Here is an 18,402-nt window from a genome sequence, read left to right as displayed (position 1 = left end):
AAAATAGATGCCCAGAAAATATCTTGTTCAAAGTTTACGAAGGAAGTATTATTAAAGCTATAAAAGTTCTTGATAATGGATTCTGGGACAGTTAAAATTGACTCTTTAAAGTTGTTGAAATAAATGTTGTTTGGGCGGCACGGTGGCATAACAGTGGAGTTGCTGCCCCCTTACAGCGCCAGAGTCCCGGGTTCGATCCTGGCTACGGGTACTGGCCTGTACGGAGTTTATACGTTCTCCCTAAGACCTGCGGGGGTTTTCTCCGGGATCTCTGGGTTGCCTCCCACACTCCAAAGACATACAGATTTGTAGGTTAATTGGCTTGGTATCGTTGTCAATTGTCCCTGGTCTGTGTAGGATAGTGTAAGTGTGTGGGAATCGCTGGCCGTTGCTGGCTCGGTGGACTCTAAACTAAACTAAAATTGCAGAATAAGAATGATTTTCATTTCAAGTACAAGTATGATTTTTAAAAATGGTTTGATCGAGGTCCGTTATCCTTTTAGTCCCGTGATAATTTTGATTCCCAAATATCATTCATTATTCCCCGGCTAACAAGCCAGTAAGGCTTGGTTGTTGGGTTCCATCTGGGACTTTTCTAAGGCCAATCAAGATCTCTTGGGATTTGATACCTTCTATTCAGAAGATATCTACAGATTTGTTTTACATAACGCGTCTACGAAATAATACAATTGTAGTAAGAGTGGCAGAATCTTTTCAGAAATATCTTAACACTTTTCGCACTTTTCCATATTTTTAGGGTGCTGAATCTGCCCGAGCTTATATTCCTGACGCCGTTTGGTATGATTACGAAGTAGTAAGTGTTGCTTTAAGTTAATTTTCCTGTATTGAATTCCTAGTTCATCGTTGGCCATCCTTGCCATAGAATAGTGGGCGGCGGGGTGGCGCAGCGGTAGAGTTGCTGCCTTACAGCGTCAGAGTCCCAGGTTCGGTCCTGACAACGGATGCTATCTGTACGGAGTTTGCATGTTCTCCCGGTGACCTCGTGGGTTTTCTCCAGGTGCTCTGGTTTCCTTCCCACATTCCAAAGACGTGCGGGATTGTAAATTAATTGACTTCTCTAAATTGTCCCTAGTGTCCCTAAACACTACAATCGTCCCTAAACACTACAACCTCAAATAAGCTCTGATCTACCTAGACTGTTATTGTTATTACTGCTCTATTATTGTTATCTCGTTTATTATATTGTTTACAGCGCACTATGTTCACATATTCTGTAAGAATTTTATTATTCCTTCTGGGACAAACGACAATAGAACACTCTTGACTATGGGATAGAATTAGTGTTGGTTGGCTCGGTGGGCTGAAGGGCCTGTTTCCACACTCTATTTCTAAACTAAACCAAACTCCTAGAACTTGTTATGGAACACCATCCAGGTTATGAATAATATTTCTATATACTTAAGTTGATAGATAACAGAGCAGACATTGCTGCTGGCTTATTGCAGTTGAAAGCTGTCTACAAGATCTTGCAGATGTGGATTCAGTGATTTATCTGAAAGCACTGCAGATGCTGGTTAAAATCGAAGGTAGACACAAAATGCTTGAGTAACTCAGCGGGCGAGGCAGCATCTCTGGAGAGAAGGAATTCCTTCTCTCCAGAGATGCTGCCTCACCCGCTGAGTTACTCCAGCATTTTGTGTCTACCTTGGAATCAATGATTGTCATGCTTAAATAAATGTCAGTTTAATAATGAGCTGGAGCAACCATTTTGCAGTACGTTCCACCACTGTCAGGATTCGCCCATAAGCTCACTGGATGTTCTTTGTCAACGTTTCCCCATCTGCTCTCTGACAATGGGTTCCTCGCAGGGCTCAGGTTTTTTACAATATAAAGATACAGCACGAAAACAGGCCCTTCGGCCCATTGCGTCCGTGCCGAACATCGATGCTGCTCATTATTTTAATGATGGTGGTATCCTTGAGGTCTGGAGACGATGTGTTGTGGAGGTGGTTAGTTTAGTTTAGTTAAGTTTATGGCACGTAAACCGAGGTACAGTGAAAAGCTTTTTGTTGCATGCTAACCAGTCAGTGGAAAGACAATACATGATCACAATCGGGCTGTCCTCAGTGTACAGAGATACATGATAGAGGGGATAATGTTTAGTGCTAGATAAAATCCAGTAAAGTCCGATTAAAGATAGCCCGAGGGTCTCCAATGAGGAAGATAGTTGCTCAGGACTGCTCTCTTGTTGTTGTGCTTCTGTACCTCTTGCTCGATGGGAGAGAGGACAAGAGTGAGTGGCCGGCGTGCGACTAGGCCTTGATTATGATGGTGGCCTTGCCAATGCAGCGTGAGGTGTAGATGAAGTTAAATGGAAGGGGAGGCTGGTTTGTGTGATGGCCTGGGCTGCATCCACAATTCTCTGCAATTTTCTTGCAGTTTTGGATGGAGCTGTTCCTAAACCATGTTGTGATGCGTTCCGCTAAAATACTTTCTCTGGCGCATCTGTAGAAGTTGGTGAGAGTTGTCGGGGACATGCCGAACGTCTTAAGCCTTCGAAAGATGCAGAGACATTGGTGTGCTTTCTTGGTCGTTGTTACAATGTGGGTGATCCAGGGGAAGCTGTTGGTGATATTGACTCCTAGGAATTTGACTACTTTGGCGGCATCATTGCAAACTGGGGTATGTGGATCGCTTCTCTTCCTGAAGTCGATCACTATCTCGCTTGTCTTGCTAAGAGTGCACACATCCTGAGAAATGAAGACAGAGCACGAGGGACAACATGATTTCCTTGACATGAATTGCTGGTTAGATCTGACATTTAATTTAAAGCCTGCCTACAGCGGGCAACGGTGTTTTGGTAGATGTTTTCCTGAGCTGCAGATGTACTAAAGGAGAAGGACAAAGCTCATGCAGAGAATATGTGTGCAACAGGGAGCTGCAGGAGGCACATTAGTTGTAGTCCAATGTACCAGGGCATGTTGGAACCTATTCTCCTCCATTTTGATCGATTGAAAAGATAGAGCAGGACAAAGGGCCCTTCGCCCCACCAAGCCCATGCCGACCATCAATCACCCGCTTACACTAGTTCCATGTTGTCTCACTTTCTCATCCACTGGGGGCAATTTACAGAGGGCCAATCAACCTGCAAACAAACCTGCACGAGGAAACCGGAGCAAACCCATGCGGTCCCAGGGATAAAGTGCAAACTCCACGCAGACAGCACCCGAGGTCAGGATCGAACCCGGGTCTCTGGTGCTGTGAGGCAGCGGCTGTGTCGGTGTGCTGCAAGTTGTGGAGTGTAGATTCCCTGCTGTGTCCAGCAGCTACGTTGGGGAATCTGTCAGCCGAGGTTTAGACTTGGCAAAGAGACAGTGAATCCATTTGTTTGAATACAACTGCAAGGGACCATGTGTAAGTTAACTCGGTTTACTGAGTTAATTCAGTTTATGTCAATGTTTGAAGCTGTTTAGAGGTGTTTTAAGTATTTGTATATTTTAATCTTCATTTTTAAGATCTTTTAAATAGTTTTTGGATAAATTTGAGATTGTTTTAAATGCTGGTGACATTCAGATATATTGAAAAGGCAAGTGCTGGAGGAACTCAACAAGTCAGACAGCATCTTTGGGGGGAATGGACAAACGACATTTCGGCTCAGGACCCTTCTTCAGACTGATTCTGACCCCAAACATCGCCTATTCTTTCATTCCAAAGTTGTTAACGAAGGAATGACGGTGGAACAGCAATGGCAGGAATTTCTGGACATAATCCCGAAGATGCAGGATCATTTCATTCCAAAGAGGAAGAAAGATTCTAAGGGGAGTAAGAGGCAACCGTGGCTGACAAGAGAAGTTAGGGATGGAATGAGTATAGAAGCTGGGATGTAATGTTAAAATTGTACAAGGCATTGGTGAGACCAAATCTGGAGTATGGTGTACAATTTTGGACGACCAATTATAGGAAGGATGTCAACAAACTAGAGAGAGTACAGAGGAGATTTACTAGAATGTTGCCTGGGTTTCAACAACTAAGTTACAGAGATAGGTTGAATAAGTTAAGTCTTTATTCTCTGGAGCGCAGAAGGTTAAGGGGGGACTTGATAGAGGTCTTTAAAATGATGAGAGGGATAGACAGAGTTGATGTGATCAAGCTTTTCCCTTTGAGAATAGGGAAGATTCAAACAAGAGGACATGACTTCAGAATTAAGGGACAGACGTTTAGGGGTAACATGAGGGGGAACTTCTTTACTCAGAGAGTGGTAGCGGTGTGGAATGAGCTTCCAGTGGAAGTGGTGGCGGCAGGTTCGTTGGTATCATTTAAAAATAAATTGGATAGGCATATGGATGAGAAGGGAATGGAGGGTTATGGTATGAGTGCAGGCAGGTGGGACTAAGGGAAAAAAGTTGTTCGGCACGGACTTGTAGGGCCGAGATGGCCTGTTTCCGTGCTGTAATTGTTATATGGTTATATGTTATATGGTTAATAAAACTAAAAGATAAGGTGCCACAGAAGGCAGTCAAGGCCATTCACTGGATGAATTAAAAAGAGAGTTAGATAGAGCTCTAGGGGCTAGTGGATTCAAGGTATATTAGAAACTTACAAAATTCTTAAGGGGTTGGACAAGCGAGATGCAGGAAGATTATTCCCGATGTTGGGGAAGTCCAGAACTAGGAGTCACAGTTTAAGGATAAGAGGGAAGTCTTTTAGGACCGAGATGAGAAAATAATTTTTTACACAGAGAGTGGTGAATCTGTGGAATTCTCTGCCACAGAAGGTAGTTGAGGCCAGTTCATTGGCTATATTTAAGAGGGAGTTAGATGTGGCCCTTGTGGCTAAAGGGACCAGGGGGTATGGAGAGAAGACAGGGATGGGATACTGAGTTGGATGATCAGCCATGATCATATCGAATGGCGGTGCAGGCTCGAAGGGCCGAATGGCCTACTCCTGCACCTATTTTCTATATTTCTATGATCACAATGAAGGGCCAAATGGCCCTTCCTGCACCTATTTTCTATGCATGACACAGCGATAGAGTTGCGGCCCCGATTCGATCTTGACTCCTGGTGCTGTCTGTGCTGAGTTTGCATGTTCTCCCCATGACCTGCGTGGGTATTCTCCGGGTGCTCCGGTTTCATCCCACGCTCCAAAGGCTTAGAGGTTTGTAGTTTAACTGGCTTCTGTAAAAGTTGTCCTCGTGTCTAGAATAGTACCCGTGTATAGATGGTCGCTGGCCTACGTGGACCCGATGGGCCGAAGGGCCTGTTTCCCCGCGGTATTTCTAAAAAAGCAACTTAAAAGCAAAAAGAAACGAGGTTAAGAATATTAAATATTCTCGTATGCATTAGAGGCCACCTAACCCTGTGCAATTCTAAATATAACAATAGGTATCTATGTCTTTACAACTTTTATTGTTAAATTAGGGTGCTGCTGTAACATCTCGAAAGCAGTTTGTAAATATGTCTCTACCAGCGAATAAACTGGGACTACATGTCAGAGGAGGATTTATCTTCCCTACACAACAGCCAGCCAAAACTACATTTTATAGGTATGTGTAGCTGGATTTATGCTTTGTTTTACTGAAGTTAAACACGTTCGATTAAAATATCACAGATAATGAAGTTATCACAGACATGCATCTTATAAATTTTATCTGTAATTTTCCATTGACTCCGATAACACCTCACGCTGCCTCGGCAAGGCCAACATCATAATCAAGGACAAGTCGCGCCCTGGCCACTCCCTCTTCTCCCCTCTCCCATCAGGCAAAAAGTATTGAAGTGTGAAAACAGACACCTCCACGTTCGGGGACAGTTTCTTCCCAGCTGGTATCAGGTGACAGAACCATCCTACCAACAACTAGACAGCAGTCATGGGCTACTATCTACCTCATTGGAGACCCTCAGACTATCTTTGATCGGACTTTACTGGACTCTATCTTGCACTAGACGTTATTCACGTTATTTCCTTCATCATGCATCTGTACATTGTGGACGGCTCGATTGTAATCATGTATGATGTTTCCGCTGACTGGTTAGCACGCAACAAAAGCTTTTCACTGTACCTCGGTACATGTGATGTGCATGACAATAAGCTAAATTCAAAGTAATCATGTATAGACTCTTTGACTGGATAACATGTGACAAAAGCTTTTTGCTGTACCTGGGACGAGTGGGATTAATAAACTGAACTAAATATTCTGCTGTTTTTCAGTCGGAAGAATCCTCTCGGTCTCCTCATTGCCCTTGATGAACAAGGAAAGGCCAGTGGAGATTTATTCTGGGATGATGGAGAAACCAAAGGTAGTGTACAAGATACTTCAGCAACCTATAACACAGCGAACGGTGACTTTGAATGCGGAATGGCTACCAAACTAATTCTGATCAGATAAATAATCTTTAGCAGAATAACTATTTGTTCAGATGGATGTAGACGTCATTTCTAATTGTTATCACTGCTTTTAGCTGTTAACTACTGTTTGTCATCTTTATTAGAGTGATAGAGTGATACAGTGTGGAAACAGGCCTTTCGGCCCAACTTGCCCGCACCGACAAACATGTCCCAGCTACATTAATCCCACCTGCCCGCGTTTGGTCCATACCCCTCCAAACCTGTCCTATCCATGTACCTGTCTAACTGTTTCTTAAATGTTGGGATAGTCCCAGCCTCAACTACCTCCTCCAATGATGCGATCTTTTAGTTGTTCTTTATCGTTAGTCCTGATTGTTTTTTTTTAAATTTCACTGCAACATAATATGATTAGTTTAAACTCAAATTATTCATGACCATCACTGGAATGATGTGTGTAGTGATTTGCGCTGGTTTTATGTTGCAGATTCGTTCGAAAAGGAAATGTACATTCTCTACCATTTTTCAATTATGGAGGTTAGTCTTGATTCATTTACAATTTCTGAAAGTTATTATATTCCACACTTGCTCGTACGTTCATGCAGGGAACACGCAACTGTTCACAGAGATTTGTGATGGGAAATATATGTACACTTTAAAGCTGCGCTGGTGTCAACTGCTGCCAGTAAGATTTGTCATTCTGGAGTGTCAGCAAATATATCAGTCGATGTTCATTCGCCATTCTGTGGAAAGGTTAATATTTGATAGCATATCGGTTATCAACGAAACTGATTCAGATAAGTACTTGGAGGAAAATCATATCTCATGACTTGCCTCAACAACGTCATGGTCCCAATCAATAGGCGATTTATGAAGTAAGTGTGGTCCATCTAAATCTGCAGGAGGGCACTGAAGATGGACACACAATGCTGGAGTAACTCAGCGGGACAAGCAGCATCTCTGGAGAGAAGGAATGGGTGACGTTTCGGGTCGAGACACCTTCTTCAGACTTTTGAATGTGCATTTCTCAGGAGGGTCTGAAGAAGGGTCTCGACCCGAAATGTTATCCATTCTTTCTCTCCACAGAGTTACTCCAGCATTGTGTGTCTTCTTCGGTGTAAACCAGCATCTGCAGTTCCTTCCTACACAATATATCAGCGCAGTTACTCCAGCATTGTGTGCTGGAATACAGGACCACCACCGCTGCAGTGGGAGAGTTGGCATTGGGCCAATTTCTTTCTGATTTTATCACTATCCTGCGCCCATTTCATGTGCAAGCCTCTATAACTCTCCAGATCTAAAGAGAGGAAAATAAGATTCCCCCCACCCTGGAACCAGCTCCACCATTCCGTAAGACATACCATACACACGGCGGCACGGTGACGCAGCGGTAGAGTTGCTGCTTTTACAGCACCAGAGACCCAGGTTCGATCCTGTCTAAGCATGCTGTCGGTATGGAGTTTGTACGTTCTCCCTGTGACCGTATGCTCCAGTTACCTCCCACATTCCAAAGACGTGCAGGATTGTCGGTTTATTTGCTTCGGTAAAGGTCCTAAATTGTCCCGAGTGCGTAGAATGGTATTAGTGGTCAGTGGCGGCTCGGTTGGCCAAAGGCCCTGTATCTTTGCTGTACCTACAAACTAAAGTAAACCCACATTTTTCCTATATCCCATAAATTCTTTTGTTGTCAAAATGTATATTTCACAGCCTTAAAATTAACACTTGACCTTGCAAACAATTGTCGTCGGTGGAAGAGAGTTCTGAACCTCCAACCTTCTGTAGAAGTGTTTTCTAATTTCATGCCTGATAGACCGGCCCTGGACTCTGCCTCCCCCCCCCTGGACGTACATTTCCAAGTAGTTTCTTTCTACTCCAGCAACTAGCTTTAATACTTTCAATCAAATAACTCTTTTATTTTCCAACTTCCAAGACACAATACCTTGAGTTTCAAAAAAATCACACCTTTCTCATTGTCAGGGTGGCACAGTAGCGCAGCGGTAGAGTTGCTGCCTTACGGGGCTTGCAGCGGCCAGAGACCCGGGTTCGATCCTGACTACGGGTGCTGTCCGCACAGAGTTTGTACGTTTTCCCCGTGGCCGCGTGGGTTTTTCTCCCAAGATTTACCATTTTTCCTCCCACACTCAAGACCCACAGGTTTGAGGGTTAATTGGCTTGGCATAAATGTAACATTGTCCCTAGTGTGTGTGTGTGTAGGATAGTGTTAATGTGTGGAGATCGCTCGTTGGTGCGGACCCGGTGGGCCGAACGGCCAGTTTCCACGCTGTATCGCTAAACTAAACTAAACTATATACATCGTACTGGGAATTGCATATTGCACCACTTGCAAAGTCAATGTATACTTGCCAAGATGTGATGTCAAGAAAAGACAGCAATGTTGTTTGCAGCAAGTTTATTTAGAGAGCTGCTTTGGAGTGGGAGGACTGATTATACTTGTATTGTCTTTTTTATTGTTTTTAAACATTTTTTAACACTCACTTTTTCCATATTTCTGAAATGGGCTGTAATCTTTCAGGAAAATTGTGGGTCAGCACTTTTCTCACTTAAAATGAATTAGAAACATAGACAATAGGTGCAAGAGGAGGACATTCAGCCCTTCGAGCCAGCACTGACATTCATTGTGATCGTGGCTGATCATCCACAATCAGTAACCCGTGCCTGCCTTTTCCTCATACCCCTTGATTCCGCTAGCCCCTAGAGCTCTCTTTTAAATTCATCCAGTGAATCGGCCTCCACTGCCGAAGGACCTGCAACTGTACAACTGCAGAAGGACTTCTTTACTCCTATACTCAAATCCTCTTATTATGAAGGTTAAAACTAATCATATTATGGTCACTACCTCCTAGCGGTTCCTTTACCTTGAGTTCCCTTATTAAATCTGGTTCATTACACAACACTAAATCCAGAAATGCCTCTCTCTGTTAGGCTCCAATACAAGCTGCTCTAAGAATCCATCTCGGAGGCACTCTACAAACTCCCTATCTTAGGGTCCAAAACCAACCTGATTTTCTCAGTCTACCTGCATATTGAAATCTCCCTTAACCACAGTGGCATTACTATTGGCTTCCATCACTGCCTGCTATACCTGCATGTTTACTTTCAGTGACTAGTGTACAAGGACACCCAGGTCTCGTTGCACTTCCCAATCCTAATCTGACACCATTGAGATAATAATCTGCCTCCTTGTTCTTGCCGCCAAAGTGGATAACCTCACATTTATCTCCATTATACTGCATCTGCCATGCATCGGCCCACTCACTCAACCTGTCCAAGTCACCCTGCAACCTCCTAGCATCCTCTTCACAGTTCACACTGCCACCCAGCTTTGTGCCATCTGCAAATTCGCTAGTGTTACTTTTAATTCCATCATCTAAATCATTAATATATATTGTAAATAGTTGCGGCCCCAGCACCGAGCCTTGCGGCACTCCACTCGCCACTGCCTGCCATTCTGACAGGGATCCGTTTATTCCCACTCTTGGTTTCCTGTCTGCCAACCAATTCTCTATCCTTGTCAATATCTTATCCCCAATACCATGTGCTCTAATTTTGCCCACTAATCTCCTGTGGGACCTTATCAAAGGCTTTCTGAAAGCCCATATACATACATCCACTGGCTCTCCTTCATCCATTTTACTTGTCACATCCTCAAAGATCAGTCAAGCAGGATTTCCCCTTCATAAATCCATGCTGACATGGACTAATCCTTTTATTGCTTTCCAAATGCGCCATTATTACTTATTTAATAATTGACTCCAGCAACTTCCCCACCACGGATGTCAGGCTAACTGGTCTATAATTCCCTGATTTCTCTCTTGCTCCTTTCTTGAAAAGTGGAATAACATTAGCTACCCTCCAATCCACAAGAACTGATCCTGAATCTATAGAACATTGGGAAATGATCACTAATGCATCCAGAATTTCTAGAGTAACCTCCTTGAGTACCCTGAGGGAAACCATCAGGCCCTGGGGATTTATCAGCTTTCAGTCCACCCAATACTATTTCTCGCCTAATGCAAACTTCTTTCAGTTCCTCTGTCTCCCTAGATCCTCTGTCCTCTAGTACATCTGGGAGATTGTTTGTGTGTTCCATAGTGAAGACAGAACCAAAGTACCTGTTCAACTCTTCTGCCATTTCCTTGTTCCCCATTTCACCTGTTTCTGCCTTCAAGGGACCCACATTTGTCTTTACTAATCTTTTTCTCTTAACATACCTAAAGAAGCTTTTACTATCCTTCTTTATATTCTTGGTGAGCTTACCTTCGCACTTCATCTTTTCATCCCGTATTGCCCTTTCTGTTACCTTCTGATGTCCCTTGAAAGTTTCCCAATCCTCTGGCTTCCGGCTACTCTTTGCTATGTTATGCACCTTTTCTTTTAGTTTTATACCATCCCTAACTTCCCTTGTCGGTTGCCTCTTACTCCCCTTAGAATCTTTCTTCCTCCTTGGAATGAAATGATCCTGCATCTTCTGGATTATGCCCAGAAATTCCTGTCATTGCTGTTCCACCGTCATTCCTGCCAGGATCCTTTTCCAGTCGACCTTGGCCAGCTCCACTCTCATGCCTTCATAGTCCTCTTTGTTCAACTGCAACACTGACACTTCTGATGTAACCTTCTCCCTCTCAAATTGCTGGTTAAAACTAATCATATTATGGTCCTAGCGGTTCCTTTACCTTGAGTTCCCTTATTAAATCTGGTTCATTACACAACATTAAATCCAGAAATGCCTCTCTCTGTTAGGCTCCAATACAAGCTGCTCTAAGAATCCATCTTTGAAGTACTCTACAAACTCCCTATCTTAGGGTCCAAAACCAACCTGATGTTCTCAGTCTACCTGCATATTGAAATCTCCCTTAACCAGAGTGGCATTGCCTTTGTTACATGGCAATTTTAACTGCTGCAACTTGCACCCTAAATCCAGGCTACTGTTTTGGGGTCTGGCGATAACTCCCATTTTTCATCCCTCACCAACAGAGCTATCCCCCCTCCTCTGCCCACCTGCCTGTCCTTTCTATAGGATGTGTAACCCTGAATATTCAGTTCCCTGCCCCGATCCTCCTGCAGCCATGTCTCTGTAATACCCACAATGTCATATCTACCAATCTCTAACTGAGCTTCAAGCTCATCCACTTTACTTCTTATACTTCGCGCATTCATATATAATACTTTAAATCCATTACTCACCTCATCTTTCACATCGATTCCTATTTCACTTGGCAATACTCTCCTATCCCTTCGTGAGCTTTTTGTCCTGTTAATTCCAGTGTCTTTTTTAACTTTTCCTATACTCTCTTTCCCTTCAACTCTATCCTTGTATTTCCAATTTGTTCCCCCCCCCCCCCCATGCCAACCAGCGATCACCCATTTTATGCTCCACGCTAGGGGCAATTTGCAGAAGCCAATTAACCTATAAACCTTACACGTCTTTGGGATGGGGGAGTCAAACTGGAGAACCCAGAGGAAACCCATGTGATCATTGGGAGAACGTCCAAACTCCTCACACAGACAGCACCTGTGGACAGGATCAAACGTAGATGTCTGGTGCTGTGAGGCAGCAACTATACCAGTTGTGCCAACTTTGTTGCATGTGCTTGCAATCTGACATTGATGATATTGGTTGGTCCTGCCAAATTCCTTGATAGTTTAAATAGAGAGACATAGAAAATAGGTGCAGGAGTAGGCCATTCGGCCCTTCAAGACAGCACCGCCATTCAATATGATCATGAATAATCATCCAAAATCTGTACCCTGCTTTCTCCCCATATCCATTGATTCCGTTAACCCTAAGAGCTAAATCTAACTTTCTAAATCTAAACCCTTAATAATCTTATATGTTTCAATAAGATATCCTCTCATCCTTCTAAACTCCAGAGTATACAAGCCCAGCCGCTCCATTCTCTCTGCATATGACAGTCCCGCTATCCCAGGAATTAACCTTGTAAACCTACGCTGCACTCCCTCAATAGCAAGAATGTCCTTCCTCAAATTAAGGGACCAAAACTGCACACAATACCAGGTGTGGCGTCACTAGGGCCCTGTACAACTGTAGAAGCACCTCTTGGCTCCTATACTTAACTCCTCTTGTTATGAAGGCCAACATGCCATTCGTTTTCTTCACTGCCTGCTGTACCTGCATGCTTACTTTCATAGACTGATGTACAAGGACCCCCCAGAACCCGTTGTACTTCCCCTTTTTCCAACTTGACACCATTTAGATAATAATAATCTGCCTTCCTGTTTTTGCTACCAAAGTGGATAATCTCACATTTACCCACATTAAACTGCATCTGCCATGCTTCTGCCCACTCACCCAACCTCTCCACGAATGTCCTTCCATGCAGGGGTGGGACAAAGCCTGGCAGGTCATAGGTGAGCAAAGGTGACGGGGGGGAGTTGATAGGCAGATGCTTGGACAAAGGTTAGAAATGAACACTGGCTAGGCGTGAGTTAAAAGGAATGTGAAGGTAGAGGATTTGATGAAATGCAAATTGTTTAGGAATGTAGGTGAAAGTGGAGGGGAGGACAGAGATAGGTGCAAACTCAGCCAGGACTCAAGGAAGGGGGGTGGTGGAAGAAGGGGTGGACTTCTAGAGGAGAAAGGGAAGGGGGTGTTTTGCAGAGGTTAGAGAATTCAAAAATTTCTCCTCATCTCCACAACAGTTCTTTCATAAAATATTTCACGTTGAAGAGCTCTGATTTTTGACTTTGTTATAGAATGGGAATGGATTTTCTCCATCAAGATGTTCACCATCTTGAATACTCATCTTGAATACTCCCCCAGCAACCTTCTTTCTTCCCCTGACCCTCGCCCTCGGAGTCAGGATGTTCTCCCAGCGTGGGTTTTCTCCGGGTGCTCTGGTTTCCCCCAAAGACGTACAGTTTTGTAGGTTAATTGGCTTTGGTAAATTGCAGAATTACCCCTAGTGTGTAGGATTAGTGTTAATCGCTGGTCGGCAAGGACTCAGTGGGCCGAAGGGCCTTATTCCACCCTGTGCCTCCAAAGTAAAGTCTAAGCCTTAATGTGCAGACACTTCTTCCACCATCCCAATCACCTTGCTCGCTTTTGTTCATCTCCCATTCCTGTGTTCCATGTTTCCCTTTTATCCTCCACCTTCCTCCTTTCCCCACTCCCTTCCACCAATATCTCTCACTCCGGCTTTTACACTTCACTCTTATCTTACCACCATCTTAACTCTTTTTTATCCCTGTCACGTACTCCATCCATCTCTCCTAGCCAGACCCCCTCCCCACACCTGTATCCACCTATCACTTGCAAGGCTTTGCCCCATCCACACCTCCCTCTTCCTGTTCCCCCCTCCTCCACTCCGTCAGTCCAATAAAGGGTTCCAACCAAAAACGTTGCTTGTCATTTGGCTCCACAGACCTGCCAAGTTCCTCCAGCCTTTAATTTTTGCCTCTTGATCTTGCTTGGGTTTTGTTTTCATTTTTAAAGACTTTCACCTCTTTTCGGAAATGTCGGGCTAGAAGTTGTCAATATGTAACATTGATTTACTTCTTTTTATTTTCTAATCTTTTCTCATGTTTATAAATTCAAGTAACCTACTTTATCAACTTAAGAAGGTTATTGTCTATGAATGTCAAGGATTTGTGCTTATTGACTAGTTCCAAGATCACATCACGTAATATATATTGAACTAGAAATTCTTTTGCATAAAACGAATACAATCCTGGTATGAGCCTATATGTTCTTTTTTTTTGACTTTGCATGTTATTGTTCTGGAAAGCATCATTTAATGGTTCAATGGTGATTTTATTGTCACATGTGAAAAATGCAAGCACTGTGAAATTCATGTTCTTAAAGTTCTTTAGCTGTCTTTGCATGGAGTCGCATCCAACATATTTCTGCCCATTTTACTATTTTTTGTTTGTGTCATTATGAAAAAAAAACTATTCACGTCGCTAGGTTTAGCCTAAGTTATCGGCAAACTTTATATTGATCTCAAAGTACTGGAGTAATTCACTATCTCCCCAGTTTAAAAAAAAATCAGTTCAGTCTCTGCTTCCTTCAATTACCTCATAGTCTGAAGAAAGGTCCCATCCCGAAACATCACCAATCCATGTCCTCCAGAGATGCTGCCTTACCTCGTGAGTTACTCAGCACTTTGTGTTCAATGCAAGATTCCATTATCTGCTCTTCATGGTGTCTTGGTGTACTGATCTCCTAGATTTATATATGTTTTCATTAAAACTGAATGGAATTGTGGAGCTAACAACGAGGGATCATCACTACTAACCATTTGACTCCAAGACTGGAAAGATGCCAACACCAACAACGGAGACGTCACCACAGACCCTACAGTGAAACCACCGGGTTTTGACCTCCATCGCAAGCAATGACTAACCCTGAACAGAATCCGCACCCTCCATGCAACAACAGCCCATCACCTGCATAAGTGGGGGATGACAGACAGCCCTGCTTGCGACTGCGGACATCCAGACCAGACCATCCCACACATCGTGTATGACTGTTCACTGAGGCTTTTCCCTGGTGGCAACAAAGCCATCCACCCAGTAACTGATGCTGTCCTGGCCTGGATGTCTACCCTTGATCTACAACTTTAGGCTGTGCACGCCATACGCAAGAAGAATACTAACCATCTCCCCCATCTTAAAAAAAAATAATCCATCAACTCTCTGCATCATTCAATTAATGAGTTCCTACTGTAGCTTCCCCCTGAAGGGGCCATACCTTCATGCCCTTGTTCCCAGATCCAGCATGTATTTTTAACAGCAAACGGTTATGGAGAGAAGGCAGGAGAATGGGGTTGAGAGGGAAAGACAGACCAACCATGATTGGATGGTGGAGTAGACTTGATGGGCCGAATGGCCCAATTCTGCTCCTAGATCTTATGAACGCCTTGTCTGTCACCACTTCCAAGGCACAGTGTACCATCACAGTGGGGGAGAATGCCTTTGAAAAGCAAGTAGTCCTTATCTTCATACCAGGCTACCAACACAAATGCTTTCATGCAACATCATTTATTTAGTTTAGTTTAAAGATACCACATGGAAACATCTCCTTTGGCCCAACATGTCATAGAATCACAGAGTAATACAGTGTGGAAACAGACTCTTTGGGCCAACTTGCCCACACCGGCCAATATGTCCCAGCTGCATCGATCCCATCTGCCCGTGTTTGGTCCACATCTATGTCAGTGCCGACTGGCGGTCAGCCATCTATCTTACACACTAGGGTCAATTTTACAGAAGCCAATTAACCTAGAAACCTGTACGTCTTTGGAATGTGGCAGGAAGCTGGAGCACCTGGAGGAAACCCACGCAGTCACAGAGAGAACGAACAAACTCAGTATAGACAGCACCCATGGTCAGGATCGAACCCAGGTCTCTGGCACTGTAAGGCAGCAACTCCACCACTGCGCTACCTATCTTATGACCCGAACGTGGCAATTCTTCCATTCATGCGGTCTTCATAACGATTGAAACACTGGTCATTTTTAGTTCCATGTATATACAGGCCAGCTAGCCTTAAACTGGTGCATATTGCCATTTTGAGCTATGGCTGTCTGCTTCAATTCTGAAGTATCTGTTCCCACTCACTTTAAGACCTGCAAATGAAGCTCAAATTGTGCAGATCAGCAATTTAAATAATAAATGATTGGGCTTTACTGGATCCATGAGATCAGCTCATAGTCTGACACTGCAGCATTTAGCCTTTTAATGATTATGAAAGGAACCCAAAGAGACTGAAGCATAATAGATAAATTCATAATGTGCAACTCCTGAAGTAACTCATTTCCCCTCCTCTTAAGTGGATAGAATATTGTTGCAGGTTTAGAGATACAGTGCAGGCATAGGCCCTTCAGCACACCGAGTCCGCACCGACCAGCGATCCCCCCACATTAACACTACCCTAGTCAAGAGTGTTTTCACAGAGGAAAACATTTTTCACACAGAGAGTGGTGAATCTTTGGAATTCTCTGCCACATATGGTAGTTGAGGCCGGTTCATTGGCTATATTTAACATAGAAACATAGAAATTAGGTGCAGGAGTAGGCCATTCGGCCCTTCGAGCCTGCACCGCCATTCAATATGATCATGGCTGATCATCCAACTCAGTATCCCGTACCTGCCTTCTCTCCATACCCCCTGATCCCTTTAGCCACAAGGGCCACATCTAACTCCCTCTTAAATATAGCCAATGAACTGTGGCCCTTGTGGCTAAAGGGATCAGGGGGTATGGAGAGAAGGCAGGTACAGGATACTGAGTTGGATGATCAGCCATGATCATATTGAATGGCGGTGCAGGCTCGAAGGGCCGAATGGCCTACTCCTGCACCTATTTTCTATGTTTCTATGTTTTATTGTCATATTGCCCCAGGCAGAACAATTAAATTCTTAATTGCAGCAACACATCACAATATGACGTCATCATGCAACGCCACGCGCTAGGCGTACGCCGTCAAGATGCTGCATACGACCGCAATGCGCCTGCGAGTGTATGTGGGCTGATAGGCCGTTGGCACGCGAAGATTTCGGTCACTGCAGGAATTTCGGAGCCCCGCGCGATGTCGGGACCAGCCCCGCACAACACCATACCCCTCCGCGCTTCTAAGTGGGACCAGCCCCGCACGGCCATACGGTGCCCGTACTCCTCAAGCAACCACGAGGTCGCGTAATTTGCGAGCCAAGGTCGCGTAAGTGGGACAGGCCCTTTATCCACCAAATAACAGCAATAGTCTGAGTTGTGTCGCAGAAATGGCATCTCATTATCTTACTTACTATTGTTATATAGTTGTTCCATTTGCACAATACAAACCAAAAGGAGCTAATCCCACTATAGTCAGCAGGACAAGCAGTGGAGAGAAGGGATGGGTGATGATTCGGGTCGAGACCCTTCTTCAGGCTGGCAGTCAAGGGAGAGGGGGGACATAGAGATAAGGGGAAGATGTGAAAAAACAGCAGATCAAAGTAGTCGATGATCAAGGAAATGTAGAATGGATCATTGTAAGCTGAGGGGAAGGTGGACAGTGAAACTTGTCAAAGAACTAGGGTGGGGAAGGGATGGAGAGAGAGAGGGAAAGCAAGGGTTCCTTGAAGTTAGAGAAGTCAATGTTCATACCGCTGGGTTGTAAGCTGCCCAAGCAAAATATAAGGTGCTGTTCCTCCAATTTGGAGTTAGGCAGTGGAGGAGGCCCAGGACAGAAAGGTCAGTATGGGTATGGAAGTTAAAGTGTTTAGCAACCGGGAGATCACGTCAGCTTGAGCAGAGGCATCTGCAGTTCCTTCCTGCACACATAGCCTCTTGAGTCTTGTCTAGTGGAGGTTCTCATTTGAACAATATGGTAAGTATTAATTTCTGCAAATCGACCTTGTTGGCACTGGGAATTAAGAGCGAGCGTAGAGGCTAATCCCTTCAGGTATTGTAGGAGTTTTTTAATGGAATGTACCTTTCTCTTTTCTGTCTCCCTTTCTGTCGCTGAAAATACAATCATTGCCGTGCCCTCATTATTTCTTTTTCTGAATCTATTTTGAATATCAATCCACTTGCTTCTCAGTTCCAGCGCTCCTCAGTTGCATGTCCTTGAATTTGGTTTGTTAAGATGCACAGCTGCTTGTTCAGTTCATCCAAGTTCCCGTGCCCTAGTTCTCTCTCTGTGCAATGTCAACTTGCAACTTCGACAAGAAAAGACAGTGAACACGCAGCCGCTATTAGTTGCCTGTCTGCGGTAAAAGTGAACCCATTAATGTGAGCCATTCTGATCCCAATTAATGTAAAATTGAAGCGATTCTGATCAGAATGAATGAATGGTTGAATCATTTTTATGGTTGCTCTTTCAGTAGACCACAACCTTTATTTGTTTATTAACAAGGTCCAGGTTTAATATTGTCACGTGTACAGTGGAAGCGTTGTTTTGCATGCTATTCAATCGGATCAGATAATACGAAACATAAATACAATCAAGTCAAACTCAAGATTCAAGATTCAAGAGAGTTTATTGCCATGTGTCCCTGATAGGACAATGAAATTCTTGCTTTGCTTCAGCACAACAGAACATAGTAGGCATTGACTACAAAACAGATCAGTGTGTCCAT

The 18,402-nt window shown here is 44.0% G+C and overlaps 1 protein-coding gene across 1 annotated transcript in view; it reads left to right on the top strand.

Moving 5' to 3' along the window:
• si (sucrase-isomaltase) overlaps positions 1 to 18,402 on the top strand; it is a 191,940-nt gene that overhangs the window by 85,570 nt on the left and 87,968 nt on the right. The window contains 4 exon segments of the mRNA XM_033031193.1: positions 758 to 814; positions 5,382 to 5,506; positions 6,172 to 6,260; positions 6,794 to 6,843. Coding sequence (XP_032887084.1) covers positions 758 to 814; positions 5,382 to 5,506; positions 6,172 to 6,260; positions 6,794 to 6,843 — 321 coding nt within the window.

This window comes from Amblyraja radiata, chromosome 13, assembly GCF_010909765.2.
Source record: "Amblyraja radiata isolate CabotCenter1 chromosome 13, sAmbRad1.1.pri, whole genome shotgun sequence".
Classification (NCBI taxonomy): Eukaryota; Metazoa; Chordata; class Chondrichthyes; order Rajiformes; family Rajidae; genus Amblyraja; species Amblyraja radiata.
This window is presented reverse-complemented; position numbering and strand designations above follow the sequence as displayed.